This window comes from Buceros rhinoceros, unplaced genomic scaffold (genome assembly GCF_000710305.1).
Source record: "Buceros rhinoceros silvestris isolate BGI_N320 unplaced genomic scaffold, ASM71030v1 scaffold26436, whole genome shotgun sequence".
Taxonomy (NCBI): Eukaryota; Metazoa; Chordata; class Aves; order Bucerotiformes; family Bucerotidae; genus Buceros; species Buceros rhinoceros.
Window position 1 is genome coordinate 27,578 of NW_010418575.1, and position 23,505 is coordinate 51,082.

Consider the following 23,505-nt stretch of genomic DNA (forward strand, 5'->3'; position numbering starts at 1 on the left):
TTATCATCATCATCCAGTTTCTCCTCTTCGTCTTCTTCCGAACCTTTCTCAGAAATAGATTTTGGGTCTACATCTGTACTCATTTCTATGTCTTTCAATTCACATTTAACAGATCCAGGCTCAGCCTCGGCATCACAGTCTGGTTTAGTGTCCTTCTCTGCAGTATCCATCTCCTCTTTGATATCAGACTTCTCTTTGGCTGCTGGATTTTCAGACCCTTCAACTTTCGGCTCCGTTTGTTCTGTAGTCTTTTCTTCTTGTACTGGTGTGGATGGGACAATAGGTGGTGTTTGACTGCAGCCAGCACCCAGAGGGTTTACAGAAGAGACAGGATTTGCATTACCCGCCCCTCTGTTCTGAGCAAAGTTCTTGTGAGCATCAAGAAAAGAGAGTTCGGGATCATTCAGAATGTGATAATCTGTCCTACTGACTCCATGTTTAGCAGCACCAATCAGTAAGTCTTTGTCGTGTTTACCGCACTCCCACCATTCGGGCAGGTCCAAGCTTGGCTGGCAAAGTTTTAGCCTCTCGCCCAGCTGCGGGTGATGGAGAACCTGTTCACGGATTTTCCGCAGCAGTTCTATGCGATATAAAGTTCTAGAAGCACGCTCTTCTGTGATGGGCTCGATCATGGTGGAAAGATCTGGCGGTTCTGCAACGACACCGATTTGTGTTATTTAGCAGCAGTTAAAGGTACACCCACTTCAAAACCATTACGCTGGGGCATGACCCTTCAAGAGCCCCACTGCCTCCTAAGAGTTGCGTTGATTCCTACCGTCAGTTAAAACTTACCATCATCCGGTTTGACTGGCATGCGGCACACTCGTCTACACATGTTCACAAAACCACTGAAATACTTTTCCAAGCTTTCATCGGACTTTTTATCAAGCCTGGCAAATGCTCTGAATTGATTCCAGTCAAACTGGTGTTTTATGGGATCGAAAATAATTCCAAACGTAGACACCACGCGATAAAAATCAGCTTCTTCTCTTCTTGTCCATCTAGTCAAGGAACAAGTGAGAGAAGTGAGGCCACTGAATAAATGAGAGCCCAAACATTGTTTGGATGCCCCGAAACCCCCTTAGTTTAGTCTTTCAAAAGTACAGAAAGATATCCCCGAGAAACTCACTTCTGTCGCTTTTCAGTTATTATAGCTTCCCTTTCTGCCTCTAGTGCCCTCACTTCTTCCCGAGGCCGACGTCTCCTGCGGTCAGTCTTCATTAGTGCCTCTTGCCTCATTTGTTGCCTTTTATAGCTGCGCTGATAGGCAGTAATGAGGCGACGCAGACGGGTAGTCAGGGTTGAAGTGTTGGGCCAGTAGAGTTGGCCTAGCTCGGCATTGCTTTCACCGTGCTTGTCTAGAGAAGAGAGAAGTATTTGTGCACTGCAAAACCACCACTAAACATTTCCAAGCTTCTATGGCTAGAACCGGATTCCTGTTCCATCAGATAAGAACGCACGCCTCATTAATGCTGGTGCATAACAAATTGGAAACAGGGTAACTGCATTGGTGGGATACAAAAAGGAGAATCAAGCCATCCCGCTCTGCGAACGCAGCAATGCTTGCGAAGTCTTTAGAGATACCATCAAGTGTTATTATTCAACGTTACAAATGCAAACATATTACAGGAACACTGCCTTTAAGTTAATGCAATGCAGCTTTAAATATATGACTAAGAAGATCATTCTGCCTCTGAGGAAACACCTACGCTCATGATTTTCCACTTTATTATTCTCACTTAAACTTGGCAATTTTCCTCCGTTCTGAGGAAACAACGTATCTAATAACTTCCAAGATTATCTCGGCAAAAACACTGGCGGCTGCATTATGAAACATCCGGTCTTTATCACCACAATTTCTGATGTAATTAGAAACCCAGAAAGTCAGAACGTGCATTATTCAAAGGCAGTAAATAATTGTTTTGAAAGATGTGAAACACGAGGAGATTCAGCAGCAGAAGTTTACCGGGGTGTTTTCCTCAACCACCACCTATCCCCTCCCAGTCCACCTTTGGCTAAATGGGCCATTTTTCCCTTTTTAATTTGCTTTAGTCTTACTTGGGTGTATTTCTATGGACTCCTCTTTGTCTTCCGGAGGTGAGTTTGCAAATTCCTTGGGGAGAAGACAGAAGTTATTTTAGTTCTCAAGTTTGACCATATGTTACCATTTCAGGCGAAAAACATGTCATCTCTCAAACACAGCAGTGAACAGTCTTTGTAAGGTGGGTTTATCTAGTAACTCTCAAACTTAAGAGCTGCACGTTAAGGTAAACATGGAGAATCAGTTTAATTATATATTTGTAATTACAGAAAGTTGCAAGTTCTTACATCAATTTCATCCTTGAAAGGAGTTCTGGTTGGTTTATATTCTGGATCTTCATCCTCTCTGTCAAATTCACCACTAGGAAGTAATTAGAAGAAGCATTTTCATGAAATACACTGGGGTTTTGAGAGGGGGCTGGCGTTCTGGACAAAAGCCACGAGTATGGCGTACCAAGTTACACATTTATATTTCGTGCTCAACTGTGTCAACAATTCTATGTACTTTTTACATCATACAATCGCTTCAGATGCTCAGGAGAGACGTAAGCAAAATACGACATATGAACTCATGCCAATATATACGACGCTGATAAAGTTTATTGATTTTTGCATGCCCTCCTTACCCATCACCGCCATCTGCTAACATGTCTGTCCCTCTCTGCTCAGCAGCTATGGCCTTTGCGTCAGGCATGCCGACCCGTTCCAGAAAGCACAGCGCCGGATCCGCTCTCATAGAATTGTACTTCTCGTAACCTGCGTGCAGAGTGCGAGACACAGCGTTTTAACGGCTACGACCAACTGTGAACAGAAAAGGTTTAGGTAGTAGACGTGCAATTTTCTGGATTAATTTCTATGCTTTGAAATAAAACAAAGGTGCTGTCACTGTGCTGGAAACAGCCCTTCCATTAATGTAAACACGATTTTTTATACTGGTAAATTCCATCAGCGCAGAAACATTTTCACATCAGTAACGGTAACAAACAGCAGATAATGAAGAAAGCATTCAAGTCAATGTCTCGATAAGGCAAAGTCAAAATCTTCTAACTCATTAAAAACTTCCTTTTAAGTTTCCTATATGACTCTGGCAGCAGTTCTCCACATTCACCGCTCCCTCCTGGAAACGTGCAGATGCGGATGGAACCACGCACACGCATGCACACACATTTTCTATAGCTCCAGCCCTGCTGGAACCCTCCATGCACGCTGCAAAAATGCTGTATACATGGGTTATACGTAAGGCCAACGAACCTGTCTTATTAGGTTTAGGATGATGCATGTCAGTAAGATGACACTGTTCCCTCTATGGTTTTCAAACTGCTGTTTGCTTTTTTACTGCCCAAGTTGACTAGATGGAAAATGGCAGATCCCAACAGTGCACTGCAGGAAAATGATTTTTAGACTAGACTAGCCTCAGCTGAGCCCACAAAACAGAGCTGCTGTACATAGGCAGAACAGCACAATTCAATTAGGATTTGTACTACAACACACTGCTCCTAACTGCTGTAGAGCCTCAAGCCAAACTGTAATCATGAAAGGTTTTATAAGCCATCATTCTCCCCTTTAGTCAGGCTGGGCTGCTGAGAATACCTCTGCGACCTCCAGAGAATTGGGATTATAATCAGGAATCGCTCACTGTATATATCATGCCAGCTCTGCATCCCCAGCCTTTCAAAGTTAACAAGGCTGCATCCCACTCAAGGGAGCCGGGAGTTCTCAACACTGACATTTGTGAAATATTGCTTGGAACAAAGCCCAGGAGGCACTTGTACAGATTAATAGCAGAGGTTAAGCCCACCGTCCACTTTGACACTGGTTGGCAGAGTTAGCAAGTGAAGCAGTGCTGGAAGCAAAGTTTATGGAGATCTATCTTACTATTTGGCTATTATTTAAACAAATATGGTTTTGTTTTATTTACAGCCAAGAAAGTAATGTTTTCCTCTCAAATGTTCTGCAAACATTCAAAAACAGCATCTGATATTTACAGCTCATATTAGGTTTTTAATGCAGGCAAGAAAAAAAAAAAGGCAGATACAAGCCAACAGTTCTTTGGAACAATACTTGTTAATATTATGACTGAACAGTCCTACACACAGAAAGCTTTACAACCCAGTTTTGTTCAGAGTGAGACATCACTTACCGTGTTTGAATACTCCAATTAAAAGGGATTTATCCGCCTCTTTATCCCACCAGTCTGCAGGAACTTCGGCATGGAATGGCTCAGGTATCCATATATCTACTTCACTGTGAAGACAGTGTTATGTACATTCTCAAAGGTATTACTAGCTAAAGATGTTTTTAAAAAATTAAAACAAAATAAGTGGTTCACAGTCTTTTGTAACTATGAATTGAGGGGATAGAAAATCAAAACCCAACACAAGTTGAAATACCTGGAAAAACCATTACGAGGGTTAAAAAAGAAAACAAAACAACAACAACAACAAAAAACCAAAACAGAAGGAAAAAAACCCCAAAACCACCCCAACAAAAAACCCCCAACCTTAGGCTATTTTGGGAGTGGAACGACAATGGTTATACAAATATAATTCATTTAAGGTCTTAGTAGATTTTACAAAAATATTTTTAAATTGAGATAGAATAATCCTTCAGTATCAGCGGAACTGAAAATCCATTTCTGTCATTCCCCACATCGTTCCCTCCCCCAAGAAAATTACCCGTAGCCCTTAACAACAAGGCTGCCGGAGGACAGACCTTTAAGAGCTCACGTGTGACACCCTTTAAGCGCTGCGTTATTGCAGCATGTGTACTTTAGAAAAGGCAGCATTATAAAGCAAAAAATAAACCTGCACTCGCACTAACCTTGAGTCAGCACCCTCTAAGATCTTGTCTGCTTGGTCCCCTATAACTTCTTGTCGTAGATAGTAGAGCATGCGGACACGCAGCAGGACCCTGGAGAGGAAGGCAGAGGGGGGAAAAAGTTCTTAACTTCAGGACTGTTTGCCAACAGTGGCTTTTGGCAGCTGCTGCTGTTCATCCATCATCCTGCCAAGGCTGATTAGCCATGCTGTATGGTAGGCTTGAAGCGTGACAGATGGTGGCACATAATCACCTCTGTGTGGTGCTTTCTGCTGGCTTCCAACAGGCCTGCCTGGCAACCGCGTACACTGCACAGAGAGGGACCCGGCGCAGCCCGGCCCCGGCGCATTTCATTTAGTTCTACCTAGTGCAGCTTGTGAAGTTTAGACACGTACTCTACCACTGCCTCTGAAGTATTGAAGCAAGTTTGTAAACAACTGAGCAGATGGCTTTCAGTAACTGTTCTGCTTCATTATCTCATAAAATTTCCTCAGCTGCTGCCTTAATACCATTTTTGGAAGCACATCAGAAGTTGTAGGAATAAACGAGATATAAAATCTGGTTTTACTACCTTACAATAAACCCTCAATATGGAATGTCAGGTTTTTCAGATTATACAACTTTTTGCTTCCGAGAATGGGGGGAATAAAATAATACCCCATTTCCCTTCGGAGATATTAACTATTTTTACTCTTTATAGCTCAAACTGCTCTTTAATTTTACCTGTGCACAACCCAACCGCTACAAGGAAGGGACAAAACCGCCACTGCCCGTGTTTATTTTTCCCCATCACTGCGACACTACAGTCGGCTTTGGAAGCGCTGTCAGGTGGTGTGGTCACACGTGAAGCTGGAAGGAGGGAGAACGGCAGACTGCCTTTTCAAGGAGACTCTTGAAAAGAGGTCATCTCCGCAGAACAAAGTATCTACCTGAAAATACTCCTGCTGCCCTGTGTTTACCCAATTCCGGGCACCCCCTGCTGCTGAGTTCCTGAAGTAAAATCAGTACCAGCTAAGGTGAAGATTGCTCAGCCTGCCCTCTCACTGTACCCAAATCCATCACGGCAACTGTTGAATTGCTGCCGCTCCTGGAACAGCAAGGCTGAGCAGGGAGGCAGTAACCTGATCACCCACTTGCATGAAAAATTTAGACCACCACCAGTTTTGAGAGCTCCTCGTCAGAGATCTGATGCAACCGGAGCAAGACCCGGTTTTACACATGTTATTTGAGCAAACCTCAGAAGAGCAGGGATTTGAATGAAGGTCAAGTCTGCAATTCAAAACACGTCAGACATGCTTCTTTTCGTATGCATGATAACTGGGACCAGTAAGGTGTCCCTGCTCCCTGTGTGGCTGTGTAAATAAGATGTGGAGAGTCTCTATGGTGGCAGTATTAAGAATAACAGCTGTTACATCAAGCCAAAGAAGAGGAGCAGGAAAAAAAAAAAAAAAAAAATCAACCACAAAACAGAGGCTCTTTGCACCTTTCAGGAGTCCTACGCGTTAAACCAGCATACGTGTTACCCAAGGACAGGACACCACCTCCTATAGAGCCAGTTGCTGCTGCCACCTTTTGAAGGAAATTGCTCAGATCATCAACTGGCTTCCACCTCTGTCTGATTTTACCTGGGCTAAACATTCTACGCAAAAAAAGGGGAGCGGAAAAAAAAAAAAAAAAAATCAACCACAAAACAGAGGCTCTTTGCACCTTTCAGGAGTCCTACGCGTTAAACCAGCATACGTGTTACCCAAGGACAGGACACCACCTCCTATAGAGCCAGTTGCTGCTGCCACCTTTTGAAGGAAATTGCTCAGATCATCAACTGGCTTCCACCTCTGTCTGATTTTACCTGGGCTAAACATTCTACAATTCGCTTAGTCCTGGTGGATCTGGGAAGTGAAGGAAAAAGATAGCAACATTCTTGCACAGTTACCAATTTTCCCGACCCCTGCAATTGTTCTACTGTATAATAACAGAAGCAATATTTTAAAATTGAATTGAAGTCTGATCTGCAAACTGATAGAACAAGTAACGAGGACATGCTACCTGGGAGATTAAAACAATGTTACAGGAAAGAATGTAATTACTTTAAGAGCAAGTGAACTGTAATAACGGATCTGAGCAACAGTTCAGAAAAAAGCAGCAAGCAGTTTATTTGGATGAGCACTTGCTAACATAATTCTGTGTGTATCCGTTTTCTCAGCTGAGGATCGAGCTTGGTTTGCATCTGGAAACAAGCTAATGAACCCCTTAACCGCTTCTCCTCCTTCACATCACCCTGCTATTAACAGGCCACAGGTCCTTTTCAAATCAGTAATTTCTTTCCAATAACCAGTAAGACACAATGTATATTAAAAACACAAAAGTCATGGTGACCTTTCAGTAGCACTGCATTACATCGCTGTGGTACAAATACAATGAGGAGTATAAATTTCAAAAAGCCAAACCAACCCCCTAACCCCAAACAGCAAACAACCTCCCCCCAGCCCCAAAAGAATGCAACAATAAACATCCCATCCAAATCAACATAAAATTATCCCCAAAGGTTTTCAGTTTAGTGACAAGTTTAGAATTTCAAAAAAATCGAATCAGGCCATTGATTCAGGTAAGAAAATTCATCTCAAACAAAGGAGGTAAGAAGAAATCCTGTGTACAGTGTGGAGAGTGAGAGGAAGAGAGAGAAAGAACGAAGAGAAGAAATACACCCCCACACAGGTGGACTACCACAGGCAATTCTGGGAACTAAGGGTATTTGAGCTTAACACCTAAGGAACAGAACTTTAAGGACATCAGCCTGAGAGACCCCACAAGAAGGGTAAGAAACAAACAGCTTTTGTTTAAAGATAACCAATCGTCCAGAGAAAGAGACGCAGTGTGGGCATATAATCTTTCCTTTATATGGTAAAAACAATAACCTCAGCTGATTCCACCCTTATTTAGTAAGTAGACAACAATTTTCTTCAGAACCGTGTTTTAAGCGCTGATCGGTCATGAAGAGCTTACAGAAGTATCCAGATACCTGCTAAGATGATTATCCCCAAATTAAAAAGTAATAATGGCCTTTACATCCTATTAATCAACCCTGGGTTCTATCAAAAACACCCAAAAGAAGTTGTGGGCTTTTCAAGAGCATGTAGCAAAAAGAAAACTAAGCCCCTCTAACTGAAATATTTATCAATACTTACTTATTACAGTGATGTTTGAGATGTTTCCTATAGCTGTCCTCTTGAAACAACACATCTGGATTACAGGTCGTGAGCCAATCGGCATCCTGCAGCATTGGCTGAGAACTCTGGGCTTTTACTTTCTTGCCTTTCCTCCCTCTGGGCACTGGCGCAGACAGACCTACACGAAACCCCAATACTTCTTAGACAATGTGAATAGCAAAGCTCTCCCTCCAGACTGCATTACAACCGTACCTTTAACGCTAAGTTTCACTGCTATGTTAATCCCTTCGTGGGCACCACATGAACAGCAACGTAATTCAGCGCAGGAAATTGCCAACAAAATTAACCGAAACTTTCATGTAAATTTAGGTGTGAAGATTTCAGAAATTCAGAGCGCTAGCCAGAAAATGGTGTTATATAAATATTTCTTGTAAGAACTCTCAGGAATCTGAATGGCCATAATGAAACAAGCGCTCTGATTTATGGCAATTTGGAAGAGATTAACTCCAGCAGTCGGTGCCACTTGAAAATGGTGCTGGAATACTGGGTCACAACCGAGTGAGGGAAAAGAGCGCTGCATTCCGCAGAGTGCCTGAGGGAGACTTCCCCTTTAAGTACGGACCAAGTCAAAGCCCACCTTACTCATAAAACCTGACAAGATCCTACAACATGTCAGAATGGCTGTAGTTTAAACTAAATACATATCACGGCTGAAGCAATTCTTCCTTATTTACTAGCATCATTATTTGATCGTGGGAGACATACCGGAATGATTAACCAGAGCTCGAGTTTGCCCATCTGCAGTTGGAGTGATCAGATCCCAGATGAAACTTTTGATATTTTCATCCCCTTTGTAATGATTAAGACAATATACCAGGATAGTCCGGCAGATGGTTTCCACATCTTGTTCTGTTAGCTGACGTTTATAGCGCCCGTGTGAGAGGATGTCAGTCCACCGACCCCAGCTACAAGAAAAATACATTCAATATAAGAGCCAGGGCACTGGTATTTTAATTTGCGACTTTCAATTTAACTCCTGGTACCAAGCAAGAGGGGACCTCCTGCGTCAGCACTAATGCATTTCGCGTTTGCAGGTTACGTCAGGGAATCCAACCTCCAGCACCAAGGAGTTAAGAATGTTTATTTTACAGAACAGGCAGTAAGTTCACTGCTCGTAAAGCTACAACTGAACTACACTCCGAATAAATAAAGGACATATGTTTAACTCGCGTGATCCCAGTAAGCTCCAAATAGGGAATTCAAGCAGTTCCTACAATCATGGGATCTGGGGGATCATTCTGATTTTGATCCTGAAACCCATTATTAGCGAATGTTGTATGCAACATCCTAAAACAAAGACAGTCACACTCTGAAGCCCACCGTGCCAGTGGCCAAAGACAGCTACTTGCTTGGAGAGAGATGAAATTCAAACTGGTAAATCCAATGGGGAAAAACATGAAGTATCAAACAGCTGAATTTAAGTGGCGCCAAAATACCAGAACCTATGTTGAAAACCTCTAGACGTACTGTTGATTTAACAACCACGTTATTCTTTACACATACACTTCGTTATTCTCCACAACACTTAAAAAAGAGAGATTAAACCTCAATTGCTCAGGAGCTCTTTACACTGCGAGAGACCATACACAAATATTCCATCACCACAAAACTATGTGTCTTCCCAGCGAGCTCACAGCCATGTGGGAGACACTCGGATACTTTAAGCTCAATAACACATATAAGGCAACTTAAAATCTTGCTGGCACATGTACAGCGTAATGAGGCAAAGGTTACACAGCAAGAGGTTCTGTGAGCCTGTCCAAGAGAAGGACGAGTTATTTACCACATAGCTTTTCTGTACTTCCAGTTCTTTAGCCACCATCTGTACATTTAATCTGTGTATCCTTACCCGTAAACCAACAAGTTCTTCTCCACCCTGAAACATTCGCTTCTTGCGTAACCCTGTGACTTGTCCTGGGGCCTGCGGGGCTTTGTGCTAGGCTTTTCTTCAGAATCACTTTCCAGGTCCGAGAACTCCATCAGCTCATCCTCTTTGACTGCACTGTAGAGTCTGGTTTGCTTTCTTACTCTTGGGGTATCAATAACCAGGTTATTCTAAAATCAAAGTGAAAACAAATTTAGGAGGGGGAAAAAAATCTCCTGTTTAACTGTACTAGGATCTATCATAAAGCTCTTACCCTTCCATTTAGAGCATCAATATCCAGCTCAGCTTTCTTGGCCCACTTCTGCCAGAAATTAGGGTCATCCAAGGAAATGTCTGTCCTGTTCCCAGATGCAACAAAACTAGCCTAGTAAATGTGAAAACACACGTGTTGGTTTCTTAACCGCGTGCTACAAAGAGTATCTCTTTTCACTGGTACATACAATACTCAGGCGCTATAAAGCAGTAGTTTCAAAACAGGGTAAGCCTGGAAACACCGATATCCCAGCGTTTGTGAGGAAAACATCTGAGACAAATACACTGAAAAACTAAACTGAGAGAGAAGGTAATTTAATACTACTTCCACCTAGCCCGGTCACATTTCATTCGTTTTCTGAACGCACACCTTGGCAAATGTTGAGCCTTTTCCTTCGGATTCAATAGTAATTGTGTGTGTTCGCCTTAAGAGAATCTGATCAATATCCTCTTCGCAAAACTTAGAGCCTTCATCTTCCTCATCCATCAGAGCACCGTACGCCCCCTTTCGAAGAAGATCTTCTATTTCTTTCTTAGAAAGCTGTTGCACCTGTAAGATGCAGGAGGAGGGTTTGGGGTTTTTCACATCTGCCATTGTGCACATCTGACAGTGCCATCAGACCAACTGTCCCCTTATTTAGCATTTTAAGAACTGAAACTCTAAGATAATGTGTTGTCGGTCAATTAGACACTCATGCTGACATCACCTTTAAGAGAAGACTAGGAACAACAAAGTTCTTAGGGTGAAGATATATGAGTGGTTTAGACACTTTAATAATTCATTGCCACTGAATCCCTCTCCTTTAGCTCTGATGACTGCTAAACTCCTCCAGGGAGCAGATTTAACTCACTAACCCAGCAAGGAGCTAAAGCAAAAAAAAAGTCCGAGGCAAAAAGGCCACAGCAGAAAAACGCTGACGAGAACTCCTCCAGAAAGCGATGCCAGGAGCAACGCAAGGTAAAGGAAGAAATGGTGAGAATGGGGGCGGATGGAGGGAACAACACGACTCCACCTGCCCCCTTTTGGTAATGAATGAGCCATTAGACAGGCTGGACCAGTTCAGGTAGCCTTGCCCTTAATTAACCCTACTTTACCCACTAACCCTACTTTACAATTAAAATACACGCCGGACTTCCAGCTAAACTAAACGGACTAAAAGGCAAACAACAAGAGAAGTGTTACACATTCACAGCATTTGTTGGCCATGCTCCTTAACATATTAATCCTCACCCCATTTGTAGCATTTTCTCTTCCGCTCATAGACTGTAGCACAGCCTTATCGAGGCCGAGCTTCAAGCTCGCTTTGTCAAACATTTCCCTTTCGTAAGAATTCCTTGTTATCAACCTGTAAATTTTCACTGACTTGCTCTGTCCTATTCTGTGACACCGTGCTTGAGCCTGAGGAAACAAAGATGGGTGACAATAAGAAGAAAAAAAATTTCAAGACAGAGAACTTACTTCAAATGTTATTGCTTTTAATATAAATAATTACGCTTTTCAGAGAAAGACAATGGATAATTTCGCTTGTAGGTGAAGAAAATTTCACAGCAAAAAGGCAAAGAAGCATTTTCAATAAAATCTTCTCTTGTAACATTACCTGGAGGTCATTTTGGGGGTTCCAGTCTGAATCAAAAATGATGCAGGTATCAGCAGCAGTAAGATTAATGCCCAAACCTCCTGCCCTTGTACACAGCAGGAAAACAAACCTATCAGAATCAGGCCTTGAAAACCTGTCAATAGCTGCCTGGCGCAAGTTGCCTCTTACTCGGCCATCGATTCGTTCATATGGGTACCTGAAATAAAGGTGCATTATAAGGAGGACTTCACTGCAACGGGAGTGTTTCTTTGTAAGAATGTGCAAATAAAAAAAAAAAAAAAGAAAGGGAAATATGCTATATAGGCTCAAAAGAACGACAACAAACCGAGTGACTATTCCTGTATCCACTAGTTTCATCAGTGGAAGACATACTACGCTGTCTTCTGCTTTGTGCTTTTTGGTAAGGAATTCACTCTAAGGAATGAAATAAACTTAAGCTAAAAATCTCTAGAGCTACCAAAACGTGTAACCGAGTAGTAAACGAAGAGGTTTAAAGCTCTTCACGTGAGGTCGCTTCGTATTCACCCGGACCCGGCAGAAAACCCTCAGTCCTTGCAACATACAGGGCTGCTTTTTGCTTTAGCCAGGTCGCTACAGAAAATGCTGCAGCGTGTCAGAATTCCATCCCTTTTCGCTACGGACTACACCCAGGTCAAACCCCGTGGCCGCTGCGGAAAGCACAGTTGATGTCGAATTGTATGATATTGTTGCTCTCACCGTCTCTGAATGAGGTAGTCTTCCAGTATGTCCAGGCAACGCACCATCTGGGAAAAGATAAGCACCCTGTGGCCACCAGCCTTCAGTTTTGGCAGCAGCTTGTCAATCAGTACGAGCTTGCCAGCAGCCTGGATCATTGCCTGGAGCTGAAAATCTGGAGAGTCGGCATTGTGTGTTTCTTTAAACTCTTCCAAAATTTTCTCTTCAGCACCTGCAAAGATTGGACAGCAATACATGAGCGCTGCAAAGGGCTTCATTAATAAACAACAAGCTCCCCTTCAATCCCCTATAGAAACTGCAGGAATGTTTTAAGCGTTACACAAATAAACATTTAGAAAAAATATTAAGCTTAAATTTAAAGCAAACATATACACGAATACAGCATAAATAAAAAGTAACCTTGAGCCTTCATTCATTTTTCTTTTTTTTAAATGGGAGTAAACCCTTTCCTAAATAAATTCACACAACGATTTGATGCATGGAAATTAATGAAAAATTAAGAAAAAAGATGAAAAAGAAAACCATACAACAACCAAATGGATTTGCTGTACTTTTTAAAATGAAACATGAAACAAAAATCTCATTTCCACAGGAAAATACAAGGCATACAAATCACATTTGATATCTGCACCTCCAAAACCAGGCTTAAACACGAGCCTGACCTGGACCTGCTCCTTCCATTACTATTAGAGAATCAAAATCCAAACAATGACAAAACTAATCCGGGGGTGGGGGGAAGAAGGGGAATAAGCAGCTGTGGAATTATTATTTGATCTCCTGTTTAGCTTTCTTCTTCTCACTGGATGTATTTCTGTTCAGTTTGCTGAAGCTATCCAATGCATATATTCCTTCCAGAATTAATCAGAAGTTCTTGCCACTCCCTTTGCCTACGAATGATATGTGGAACAGCAACTATTTCCTCATGCTGCTCATTACCTGATGACTACAGACCGAGTTCAAGTTTTCTCCTCAACCTCTCCTACGCTGTTATTCCATTTTTTATACCACTTCTGCAAACAGCGGACTATTCCAAGAATTACCAGATTACTGTTCTTGGCTGAGGAAAAGGTTAGGAATCTTCACTGTAAGCTTATTTCACATCCAAATAAACCCTTCTGTGGAGCTGTCTTTTTCAGTCCCCCTGTTTGTTTTGTTTTTCCCTTTGTTTGTTTGTTGAAATAAGATGCATTTTATAAAGTATTTCTGGTTTGCACAACATTCAGCTTCAATGCTGCTTTCGAGTAACACACAGCAAGGTGGTAGGGCTGGGGGGGGGTGAGGAAGAGCAGCTCACTGCCAGGCTTCTGCTGAGCATCTCTCGTACCCCAGTTCTAAGTAGATGCCTGTAACCGATCAGGCAAATGCACCCTCCCTGTGTGATCGCTGGTTCCGTTCCCACTGCAATGTGGTGTCTTAACTAGATACTGCCCAGGCTGCCCGGCAGCTTCCTATCACCCACCACACTTGCACCACCAGCCTTTTACATGACTCGATCCCAGACTCAAGGTGTGAACACACTTGAAGGAGGTTTTACATCCGTGAATCTTCCTTATCTGGATTCCCTGATCCAGGCATTACTGATCCTCATGGGTTGCACATCAGACAAATAAAGCCATGTACAATAGTACAGTCAGACACTCCAAGTGGCTTTCAATTGTATCGCTTCCCATCTTGTCAGAAGGGCAGAGTTTTGGGCTGTACATCTCAGATTCTGAACTGAGCTTAGGCAATTTCAGGATCTAGTAGGCTGTCAGGTAGTTCTCACATAGCAACTTCAGAGATTTTCTTGGTTACACCATTTCTCTCTTACTCAAGTGGGACATCCAAATTCAAGTTTCACTACTATGCAGTAAACCACTATGCAAACACAGCATCTGCAGAAGCAAACGACCTAAGCCAAGCACACCACAACAAACCCACAAACTGGTCTAGCGAACAGGTCTCAGCAAGATCCGTTTCCACTACAGAGCATGACGTCCAAAAATCTGCTCTTCCAATAACCCTATCCTGGCTAAACCGCGCAAAAGACCGCCCTGGTCTCTTCATTTCTACTTCAATTACACTTAAGGGATGTGCACTGAGTAGACTGTTACCCAAAAGTTACTTATTGGAGTACTTGTCGGTTCCTATCCTAGTGATTTTTAGCAGGGGATGAAAGGAAGGTATTTGAATGTGTGCTTGGTCCATCAGGGAAAGCCCTACTTCCACTCCTAATCAGGAATGGATTCCAGGGCTTAAAAAGGCATGAGGCACAGAGGAAGAAACCTCTCAAGTGTCCAGTACATGTAGGATGTGTAAGTACAGAGGAGCTCCCCACTCCTGGCTCTCAGAGGCAGAGAAAGAGGAATGACGTACAAATCCTTGAGGACAGTTGCTATGGAGAAAACATGGAGTCCAGCTCTAAGAAAAATGACAGGCAATGCCTCAGCCAAGTTGGTGGGAGGATACACAAGATGAAGCAACTCCCTCTAGAAGTCTACTCAAAGGTGGTTTCAGCAGACCACCATTCTCCCCTCCACATAACAGATCTACCCATGACGAAACAAACCAAAAAACCAGAGCACGTTCAACTCCTACCGCAACACTTCCATCACATAAGCGTCCATGGATCTGAGCTGACGACTACCTAGAAGACTTGCAACTTTTATGCAAAAGAAACCATGCAGTGTCCTACCCGGATATTCAAATGCACATACAGCACTGCTTGCTCCCTGTAAACTCAGAAGCAAATGAGAAGGATTCAGACACCCTCTTATAAAAGCAGTAAAGTCTTGAGAACCTGCTACTGCAATGACTAGCTCCCCTACACTGACCTCTACGCACTTGTTATGTACGAGCACTGCACAACTGCTTGGTAGAGCTACAAGGAACTTGTGCCACCACTCTAACTACAAAGATGTTCATTACTGATCAACAAAATCCATCCTCAGGCTCAGACGACTACAGGATGTAACAGCATTTTTTCTCCGAGAACTACAAAGAACGTATTTGTTTAGTTCCATCTCCACAATGATAATTGTCAGGATTTTGTTATTTTTCCCCTCAAATCTCAAGGCCTGACCCACCTCTGCCACATTGCTGCATGACACCAAGCAAGTCCAAACGTTCCAACAAAGATGTTGTAAAGACAAAAGTGTTCAAGAGACAAACCTGCCTCCCCTTATGAGGGTTAAGATACAGTCATCAGAAGAACACTTGAAATTTTCTGTATAGCTACCTGGACTTCAGCAGTCTCCAGCAACGCTAAATGATACTTGTGAGGAAAAAACTCACTGCTGCAACAACACTGCAAGCACCACTCGTGCACTCTGTTTGGCAAAACAAAGTAGCAGCAAAATACTCAGGTGGTTTTTTTTTTGGTTTTTTTTTTTTGTTTTTTTTTTTTTTTAGGAAACATGAAACAAGGAAAAGTAGTGGCAAGGTCAAAACTAGATGAAAACCAAGAAATGCTAAAAAGCATAAAGCTCAGTTTTTTTTTAGGAAACATGAAACAAGGAAAAGTAGTGGCAAGGTCAAAACTAGATGAAAACCAAGAAATGCTAAAAAGCATAAAGCTCAGAAGCTCGTAACCTGAACACCCTGAACTCTTTTCTGGTGAAGTCATTTATGTAATGGGTTAACTTAAAGACAGCCCTACACCAGAACCACAAAGCTACTTCGCTGCATGCTCATCTGTTTAGAAACTGAGCAGCCCACCAGCATGGCTGGGTTGAGCCACTTTGGAGTAACCCTATATCACATCTTTGCAATAATTGCTTGCTCATGAAACACAATTACAAGTCATTTTGTGAATCGGTTAAGCATTTTCCCCCCTATTTAAACAAAAAATGTCAAGAAAAAAACCCAAAGCACTGCAATATGGAAACCATACAACAAAAAACCCCAACTGCAATCACATACAGCTCTTGAACAAAACAACCTTTCATCATGAAGCTTATCACCAGCATTAAACCAACCACAGCATAAATCACACACAGTAAGGAAGAGGAGCTGGGAAACAAGAAACTACCAGAACACAAGCCCGTCAACCGACACCTACAAGCTCAGCATACTTCAGCAGACACGGTCAGTCACTGGACCATGGTCCCCAGGAAAGTGGTCATGGCACCACGGCTGTCAGAGCTCAAGGAGTGCCTGGAGAACACTCTTAGTTGTATGGTTTAGTGTGAGGTAGTCCTGTGAGGAGCAGGGAGCTGGACTCGATGATCCTTATGGGTCCCTTCTAACCTGAGATATTCTATGATTCCACAGTACTTGCCACAGACAATGCTGATCTAAACCCACAGCATCGCACCGAGGAACAGTATTAGTCATTAAAGTCCATGATGACATTGATACAAATCTTTTCCTGACTAGATAAATTAGGAAAATGAACAGACAAGATGTGACCATAAAAGCATCATTTCTTACCCCACAACTTTTATTCAGAAATTTTAAGTTAATCTCTCATAATGTTCTATGGCAAGAAAATAAGCAGCAACTAACTGCAACTCTGAAGAAAAAATTGCTGTATTTACGCCAACATCCAACCTCCTGCACAGTAACTGAAGTCTTCTTTGCCAGAAATAGCAGAAAGGAAAACTGGATACTACCAATGTCTTCAGGGTTAGATGGAAAAAACCAAAAGCAACACTGTCCTGGCTAGCAGATCTCTGTATCTAAGAGAACCTAAAAGCCCATCTCACTTTTCTACTTAAAATAAATGAATAAATAATAACAAACCACACTGGAATATAATTAATAAGTTAACAAAATTCCTTACGGCCCGTTTTTGAATGAGGAGAAAAGCAGGAGGCCTACCATTGATAAGGTACGGATGATTGCAGCATTTTCGTAGTTCCATCATAGTGTTTAAGAGATTAGGTACGTTTGCCTGACCTCCACCCTTGGAAAGAAATGTAAAATTCTTTTCCAGAATAGCACGATAGTATTTCTTCTGAATGTTTGTCAGCTCAACTTCAATGATGGTTTCCTCTTTGGGGGCCAGGTTCTTTTCTACATCCTCTTTGAGACGTCTCAGCATCATCGGCTTCAAAATAGCTTGGAGTTTTTGCACCTACGAGATAGACATTGAATAAATAACCAGCAAGGTTTCACATATTTATTTCTCAATTTCTGTTTATTTTTTAGACACTGATAATTTTTGGTGTCTCCAGGTTTTGCAGGTTATGCTCCAAGACATATCCTAGATGGGAGAGGAGGGAAGAGAAGTCCATTTTCCTCAAACAAAAAAAAAAAGAAAAAAAAAAGAAAAAAACAAAGTTTTGTAAAATTTTTGTAAAGTCCCTACAGAAAAAGCTCAAACGTATTCCATGGAGAAAAAGACTGGCATTTAGATTGTCTCGCAAAGTACAAACCACCTCAGCGTGGAAGAACTGGTAATTCACCCTGAAATTGCTCATCCTCTCCTGACGCAGAGGCTAAGTTTTGTCAAATTTTTGTAAAGTCCCTACAGAAAAAGCTCAAACGTATTCCATGGAGAAAAAGACTGGCATTTAGATTGTCTCGCAAAGTACAAACCACCTCAGCGTGGAAGAACTGGTAATTCACCCTGAAATTGCTCATCCTCTCCTGACGCAGAGCTGCACAGCAGAAACGTGAACAAAAGACACTTTCTCCTGAATTCACATCACTCCCTCAGTAATAAAGGAGAAAATAAACTTCAGGAGAAAAAAAGATAAATTAGTATGGAGGAAAGAACAATTAAAAAACCCACATGGAATAGGATTGCAAGGAACGGGGGAGAAAACCCAAGTCATTAACAGATGAATCTCTCCCATCGCTTGAAAGACAAATCCAATTCCCCAGCATCTGAAGGTGTGTCTGCAGAGAAGGCACTTCTGCCAAAACTTGCTGGCCCAGCCTCCAACTCTGCTCGTGGCTGATAACATTATTTTAGTGGCATTTCCACGCATGGCTTCAAAAATTTCCAGTTCTGCTCTGCTGACATTTTGAGACCAAAGCTACGTTGAGAGTTGGGACATCTCATTTACCGTTTCTTTTACTGGATAGCTTGAGCAATCGGTTTCTGAGTCAGTCAAAAAAAAACCCAAAACCTCCCTCCATTTGGTTGCCTCTTGCTAAACGAGGTTTCAGATAGGCTCCTGTTTGCGCAGGAGTCATTGATACAGCCCTCAGACAGTAACTCCGCAGAAGTTCCAGAGGACAGTCCCCTCGCTCTGACACCGATGCTCAAGCGAGAATCTCAGCTGACAAGTTAATTCTCTTAATGTGAACAAGGAATTCTGCAAGTTACCGTTACAAGACGCCTCACCCCCATTTTAACAAGAGGAAACTTCGTTTCTGCATGGCCAATGGACAAAGGATAAAAACCCCAGTGGTAAGTCAAATTAACTTTTGATCAAAATCAAGAAAAGGTAACAAAATGAAAACAAATAAAAAACCCAGGGATTAAACTACTGAGGCCTCCCAAAAAACAAACAGGTATTAGGTGTAAAACCAAGTAATGAAGTTCAGCTACAATAAAACAGTTAAATTCACAATATCTAAATGGAAAAGTGAGCATGCAGGAGAATTTTACCTGTTCTTCAGTTTTTAGATCCCCAAATTCTTGCATGAATGTGGTTTCTGATGGGAAGCGACCTGGTTCCAAGAAGTGAAGCAAGCTAAATAGCTCTTCTACTGTATTTTGCAAAGGGGTTCCAGTAAGCAGCACTTTATGTTCCTGAAAGGGTAAGAATCAGTTGTCTAGGGATCCATCCGAATTCATCTTCACTGGAGAAAAATGCAAAACTCTCTCTTTTTTTGCCCTGTATCTACCTCTCATCTTTACTTCCTGCCCCAACCACTTACAGACAGCTCTTTGCAAGACATTCCTACCTGGTATTCTCGCCTTCCTTCAACGATGGCCCAGAAAAATACTTCACTACTTAAAGCACCTTTACAAGTCCTCCAGACAGAAGGAGAGATTTTACTGTCCCACCATGTCCCCAGCCCTGTCCCAAACATAATTAACTGTGAATGGCAAAACAACAGCTGAACTCATCCCATCACTTCCAGTCTAATCCCGTCGGTTTACCACACCTCTAACAGATCTCAGAAAGGAACCTCTCCAGGCCAGGGACAAGAGGAAAAGCTGCACAGGGCTATAGAGGAGGAGTGCCAAGAAGCTCAGCAACTAGCTCAATTGTCAAACATGGATGTAGTAGTAGAACGAGAAGTCCCCAAAGTGAGAAGTCCCATATCTCCACCTACAGCCACGCCTAGAAGCTCAGCTCTCCTCCAAGAGCAAACATAATACAGAGAATAAACCGCATACAGCATTTCTACAAACTTTCAGTCACTGAGCCTCGAGACTCCTTCACATAAAGTATTGTTAAACAGGGAAGAGGAAACTAAAAGTGACCTACAGGTCACCAGTGCTTGCGCAAGCTCTTGTTTATGCCTTTTTACTCATATCAGAAACAGGAGCTTTGGAATTCCAGGTATTAACTTTGCATGACTGCATTCCTCTCACATTTCTGAAGAATCTTCAAAATGAAAGAACTTTGTCTTTTAAATGGTAAATGTCTTCCCAAAAGCATCATCTTATTTTTTTCTGTGTGCATAGTACACATATTGTCTGCACATGATGTAATACATATTTCTCTAAGCATCAGCAACCAACTCACTTTTCCCTTCCTTAATCCCGCTGAAAAAAGCTCCTACAGCCACACAACGAATTAACGTTAGAGCTGACATTAATGCAGAGCAGTTTAATTCTCACCCCCGTATTTGGCCACCTGACCACACTACACCTTTAAATAAAAGATTACGTGAAAAAGTGACTACGAGTAAGTCACACGAAAAGAGAGAAAGGGAAGAACTGGTTTATCTTGAGTCTCTTAAGAGAATCCACGTAACTCTTGGTCTAAATCAATGAAGTGACTCAGGAACCATCAGCGCTCCAGAACTCAGGGTATGACTCTCTCAGCTGCACTTCCTTATTCCTCTCAGCGCTTGATGCTTTTACTTGAGAAGAAAATGCTTTCTTCTACTTTCTGATGAAGCCATAAACCAGGAGTAACAAAACTACAGGCGACGCAAATGTAAGAGATGCACAGACTGACCAGGTCCATCATCTTGAGTCCTTCCAACAGCTTACAGTTCCGGTTTTTCAGCCTGTGGGCCTCATCAATGACCACGCAACGCCATGGAATGTTACGCAGCTCCGGGCAGTCAGTCAAGATCATTTCAAAAGTTGTGATAATGGCGTGGAACTTGTAGGACCCCTTTATCACACGACCCTAAAAAGGAACAGCAAAAGTTAAAGTAAACTCCCTAGCAAGGAAAGGAAGTACCTTTGTTTAATCTTCGAAATTCCTTCTTTAAAAACACAGAACAGCACAAGGTATATGAAGTAAACAAAGTCATTATTGCCAACGCGGGTGTGTAAGTTTACGACTGCCTTCGTATTTTTAATCCTGTCAAAATGCCTTCAGAACCGCGGCGTATTCATTACAAAGACGTTATACAAGTATTTCGGCCGTAATTCCTGTGGATTATACTAAGGCCTTGAAGTACTAATGTATTGCTGCAACATTCAAATAAGGTTTCCAGCCTTTTTGTCAAGAGAATTTTCACTTTTGCTTTTACATCAAAGCTACATGATGGTCCTCCCAAACACTCCGAATAAGCCAGCAGTACATTAAGGCTTCATTTTAATGACTACTAGAATACTTTGCTCCCAATAAACAGTAAATTTTTCCTGGCAGACACTGAGTATCCAAAATACCGACAGTTCTAGTACAGAGCTTTGAGAAGAAGCAAATCTCTGAACTCTTTTTAATGGAGAATGTACATCCCTGCATACATTCCCTTGATGTGTTTGCAAATTTGTGTTAAGGAAAGTTCGACAGGACCATTTATTGACATCCGGCACCACATTCACTATTCCTTTGGTTAGCTGAGGGTCTTATTTTCAAGGCTGATGCTAAGACTGCTGCAAAAATGTCGTGGGTTGTGTATTGAGCATATTTCAAAAGAAACAGCTATTTATTTTACAGTAAGGTGAACATTTCTTCCTTCAGACATGTGCAAGTCTGAATCCTTTTATAAGCGACCTGCATATAATCCTCTCCCAGCTGTGGGGATCAGCGCTGGTTACCTCCTCAGTAAAATGATTGGTAACACGATAGCCTGAACGCGGCATTCAATCTGCCTATGCACACCGGGCGTGTTTCAGAGGCAGTAACGACCTGCTCAAAGGCGCTTTCTTGCCGCATAGTCTAGAAACATTTATCTTCATAGGGAGAAAGAGAACTGTTACCTAACAGCCAGCAGATGAAGATACACAAAGTGGGCAAGTTTGAAAGCCAGCAAATTGAAATGCTGTAACCTTTTCATGAGGCAGACAGAGCTGTCAAAATACAAGAACGGAGCCCAGGAGATTCTTTCCAAGTAGTGGAAAACACCTCCACGAGCACCCTCGTGACTGCACAGCAAGCAGTGCTCTTCCAAAATGATCACTACATCCAGCAGCACATCCAGGGGAAGCAGAACCAAGAGGCAGCCACAGGTACAACAATTAGACATAAACATAAGAGCCGGGTTGTAAGCCAGAAAAAGTCCTGAACATCAACAGCATTATTCTGAGTCAAAATCAACCAAGCACAACGTGTTCTGATTCCGTATGTGAGCCAGACGGTTTCTCTTTTTAGTCCTCGTTATACTCCAAAGCAAATGTCCCTCACAAACAAGTCAACTCTTTCGCAGGACTCAGTCATTCCTTTTATTTGGCATGCAGAGTTTTCCTCACCTTACCACAGAGGTACAATCCGACAGAAAACCAACTGGTTTGTTTGATATTCCAACCAGGGAAGGCCCTCAGAAGGACCTTTCAGTGGTATTGCTCAAGAACACCCAAACAGGCAGGTCCCCGCGTGACCCTCACGAGCAGGAAGGGGTTTTAGAGGAATGTCTCTGGTAACACAGTGTCCTCAGTGTTGAGGTCTCAACACTGCAGAAGTGTGTTTTGTTATCAACTGCTCACTAGGTTTTCACAACTTGACTCTGGTAACCAGCGCTGACTCTGAAAATCACACCACTGCAGACAGGGTAGGCGATCCTCCCCAGCCACAGCAATTGCCTGATTCTCCCCTTAAGCCAGCTCAGGGAGCAAAGCCAGCAGAAAACGATTCCTTTTCTGTGCCACGAGTGCTTCGTCATTCCTCGCTACGGGGAGATGACCATGGGAGTCATTTGACAAGAGGCGAGTTAAGGACATGTCAACAGGAGGATCAAAACTTTCTGCAGCATCTCGCTTTAGATCCTAGTAGTTGTCTTTAGATCAACGAAACAATATTGCCAAAATTACATCAAGAATCAGCACAGTAAGTGGGATTTTCCTGGTGATGTTCCTTCAGGTTTCATGCTACGCAACTGCTGCATCCGAAGGGGACGAACACAGACCACGTAAATAACAGTCAAGATTTTTAACACAGGAAACACGTCAGTAGAAACAGTATTTGTACAAACCCAAATTTTTCAATCTGATGCAAAGCATCTATCTATGGTAAGAAATAATTTTAAAGCCAGAAAAAGTACAAATCAGTTCCAGTTCGTCTGTGTATTATACACCTAGGTAAGATTATCACCGTAAGGAATGCAAGTCCTTAGACCACTGCACAGCTACTGTTACTCAAATCAACCTTCTTTAACAACAATCTGTTTGATTTTGATCTGAAAGTTTCTTCGACAAATTGCTGAGAAAATGGTTATTTACTAGGCCAACTAGGCTACAGATGTAGCTTAAAACTACTATAAGCTACGTGCTTTTCTACCATATTTAAGTACGTGGTTCTATTTCTGTTTGCCCTAATGGCATGTCAGGTTGTGCCACAGTCATCACCTTCAAAACACCTCAAAACTGAGTTTTGAAGTCAGTTCTTTCCCTGTAAAAGCGCATTTTTTGTCTCGCAACCACCCCCTCAGAGCTTTGCGCTAAGGACTCTGTCTTTCCAACGCTCTT

The 23,505-nt window shown here is 42.3% G+C and overlaps 1 protein-coding gene across 1 annotated transcript in view; it reads right to left on the reverse strand.

The window, feature by feature from the left end:
- Positions 1–23,505, reverse strand: part of CHD7 (chromodomain helicase DNA binding protein 7) — a gene marked incomplete at its 5' end in the record, with an annotated part of 44,803 nt that overhangs the window by 7,656 nt on the left and 13,642 nt on the right. Inside the window, 19 exons of the mRNA XM_010138602.1 lie at positions 3–652; positions 793–1,001; positions 1,130–1,358; positions 2,059–2,113; positions 2,329–2,401; positions 2,667–2,796; positions 4,181–4,284; positions 4,861–4,950; positions 8,043–8,202; positions 8,790–8,989; positions 9,934–10,139; positions 10,223–10,333; positions 10,592–10,771; positions 11,453–11,620; positions 11,820–12,015; positions 12,537–12,747; positions 17,337–17,592; positions 19,078–19,221; positions 20,606–20,782. Coding sequence (XP_010136904.1) covers positions 3–652; positions 793–1,001; positions 1,130–1,358; positions 2,059–2,113; positions 2,329–2,401; positions 2,667–2,796; positions 4,181–4,284; positions 4,861–4,950; positions 8,043–8,202; positions 8,790–8,989; positions 9,934–10,139; positions 10,223–10,333; positions 10,592–10,771; positions 11,453–11,620; positions 11,820–12,015; positions 12,537–12,747; positions 17,337–17,592; positions 19,078–19,221; positions 20,606–20,782 — 3,549 coding nt within the window. The remainder of the gene's footprint in view (positions 1–2; positions 653–792; positions 1,002–1,129; positions 1,359–2,058; positions 2,114–2,328; positions 2,402–2,666; positions 2,797–4,180; positions 4,285–4,860; positions 4,951–8,042; positions 8,203–8,789; positions 8,990–9,933; positions 10,140–10,222; positions 10,334–10,591; positions 10,772–11,452; positions 11,621–11,819; positions 12,016–12,536; positions 12,748–17,336; positions 17,593–19,077; positions 19,222–20,605; positions 20,783–23,505) is intronic.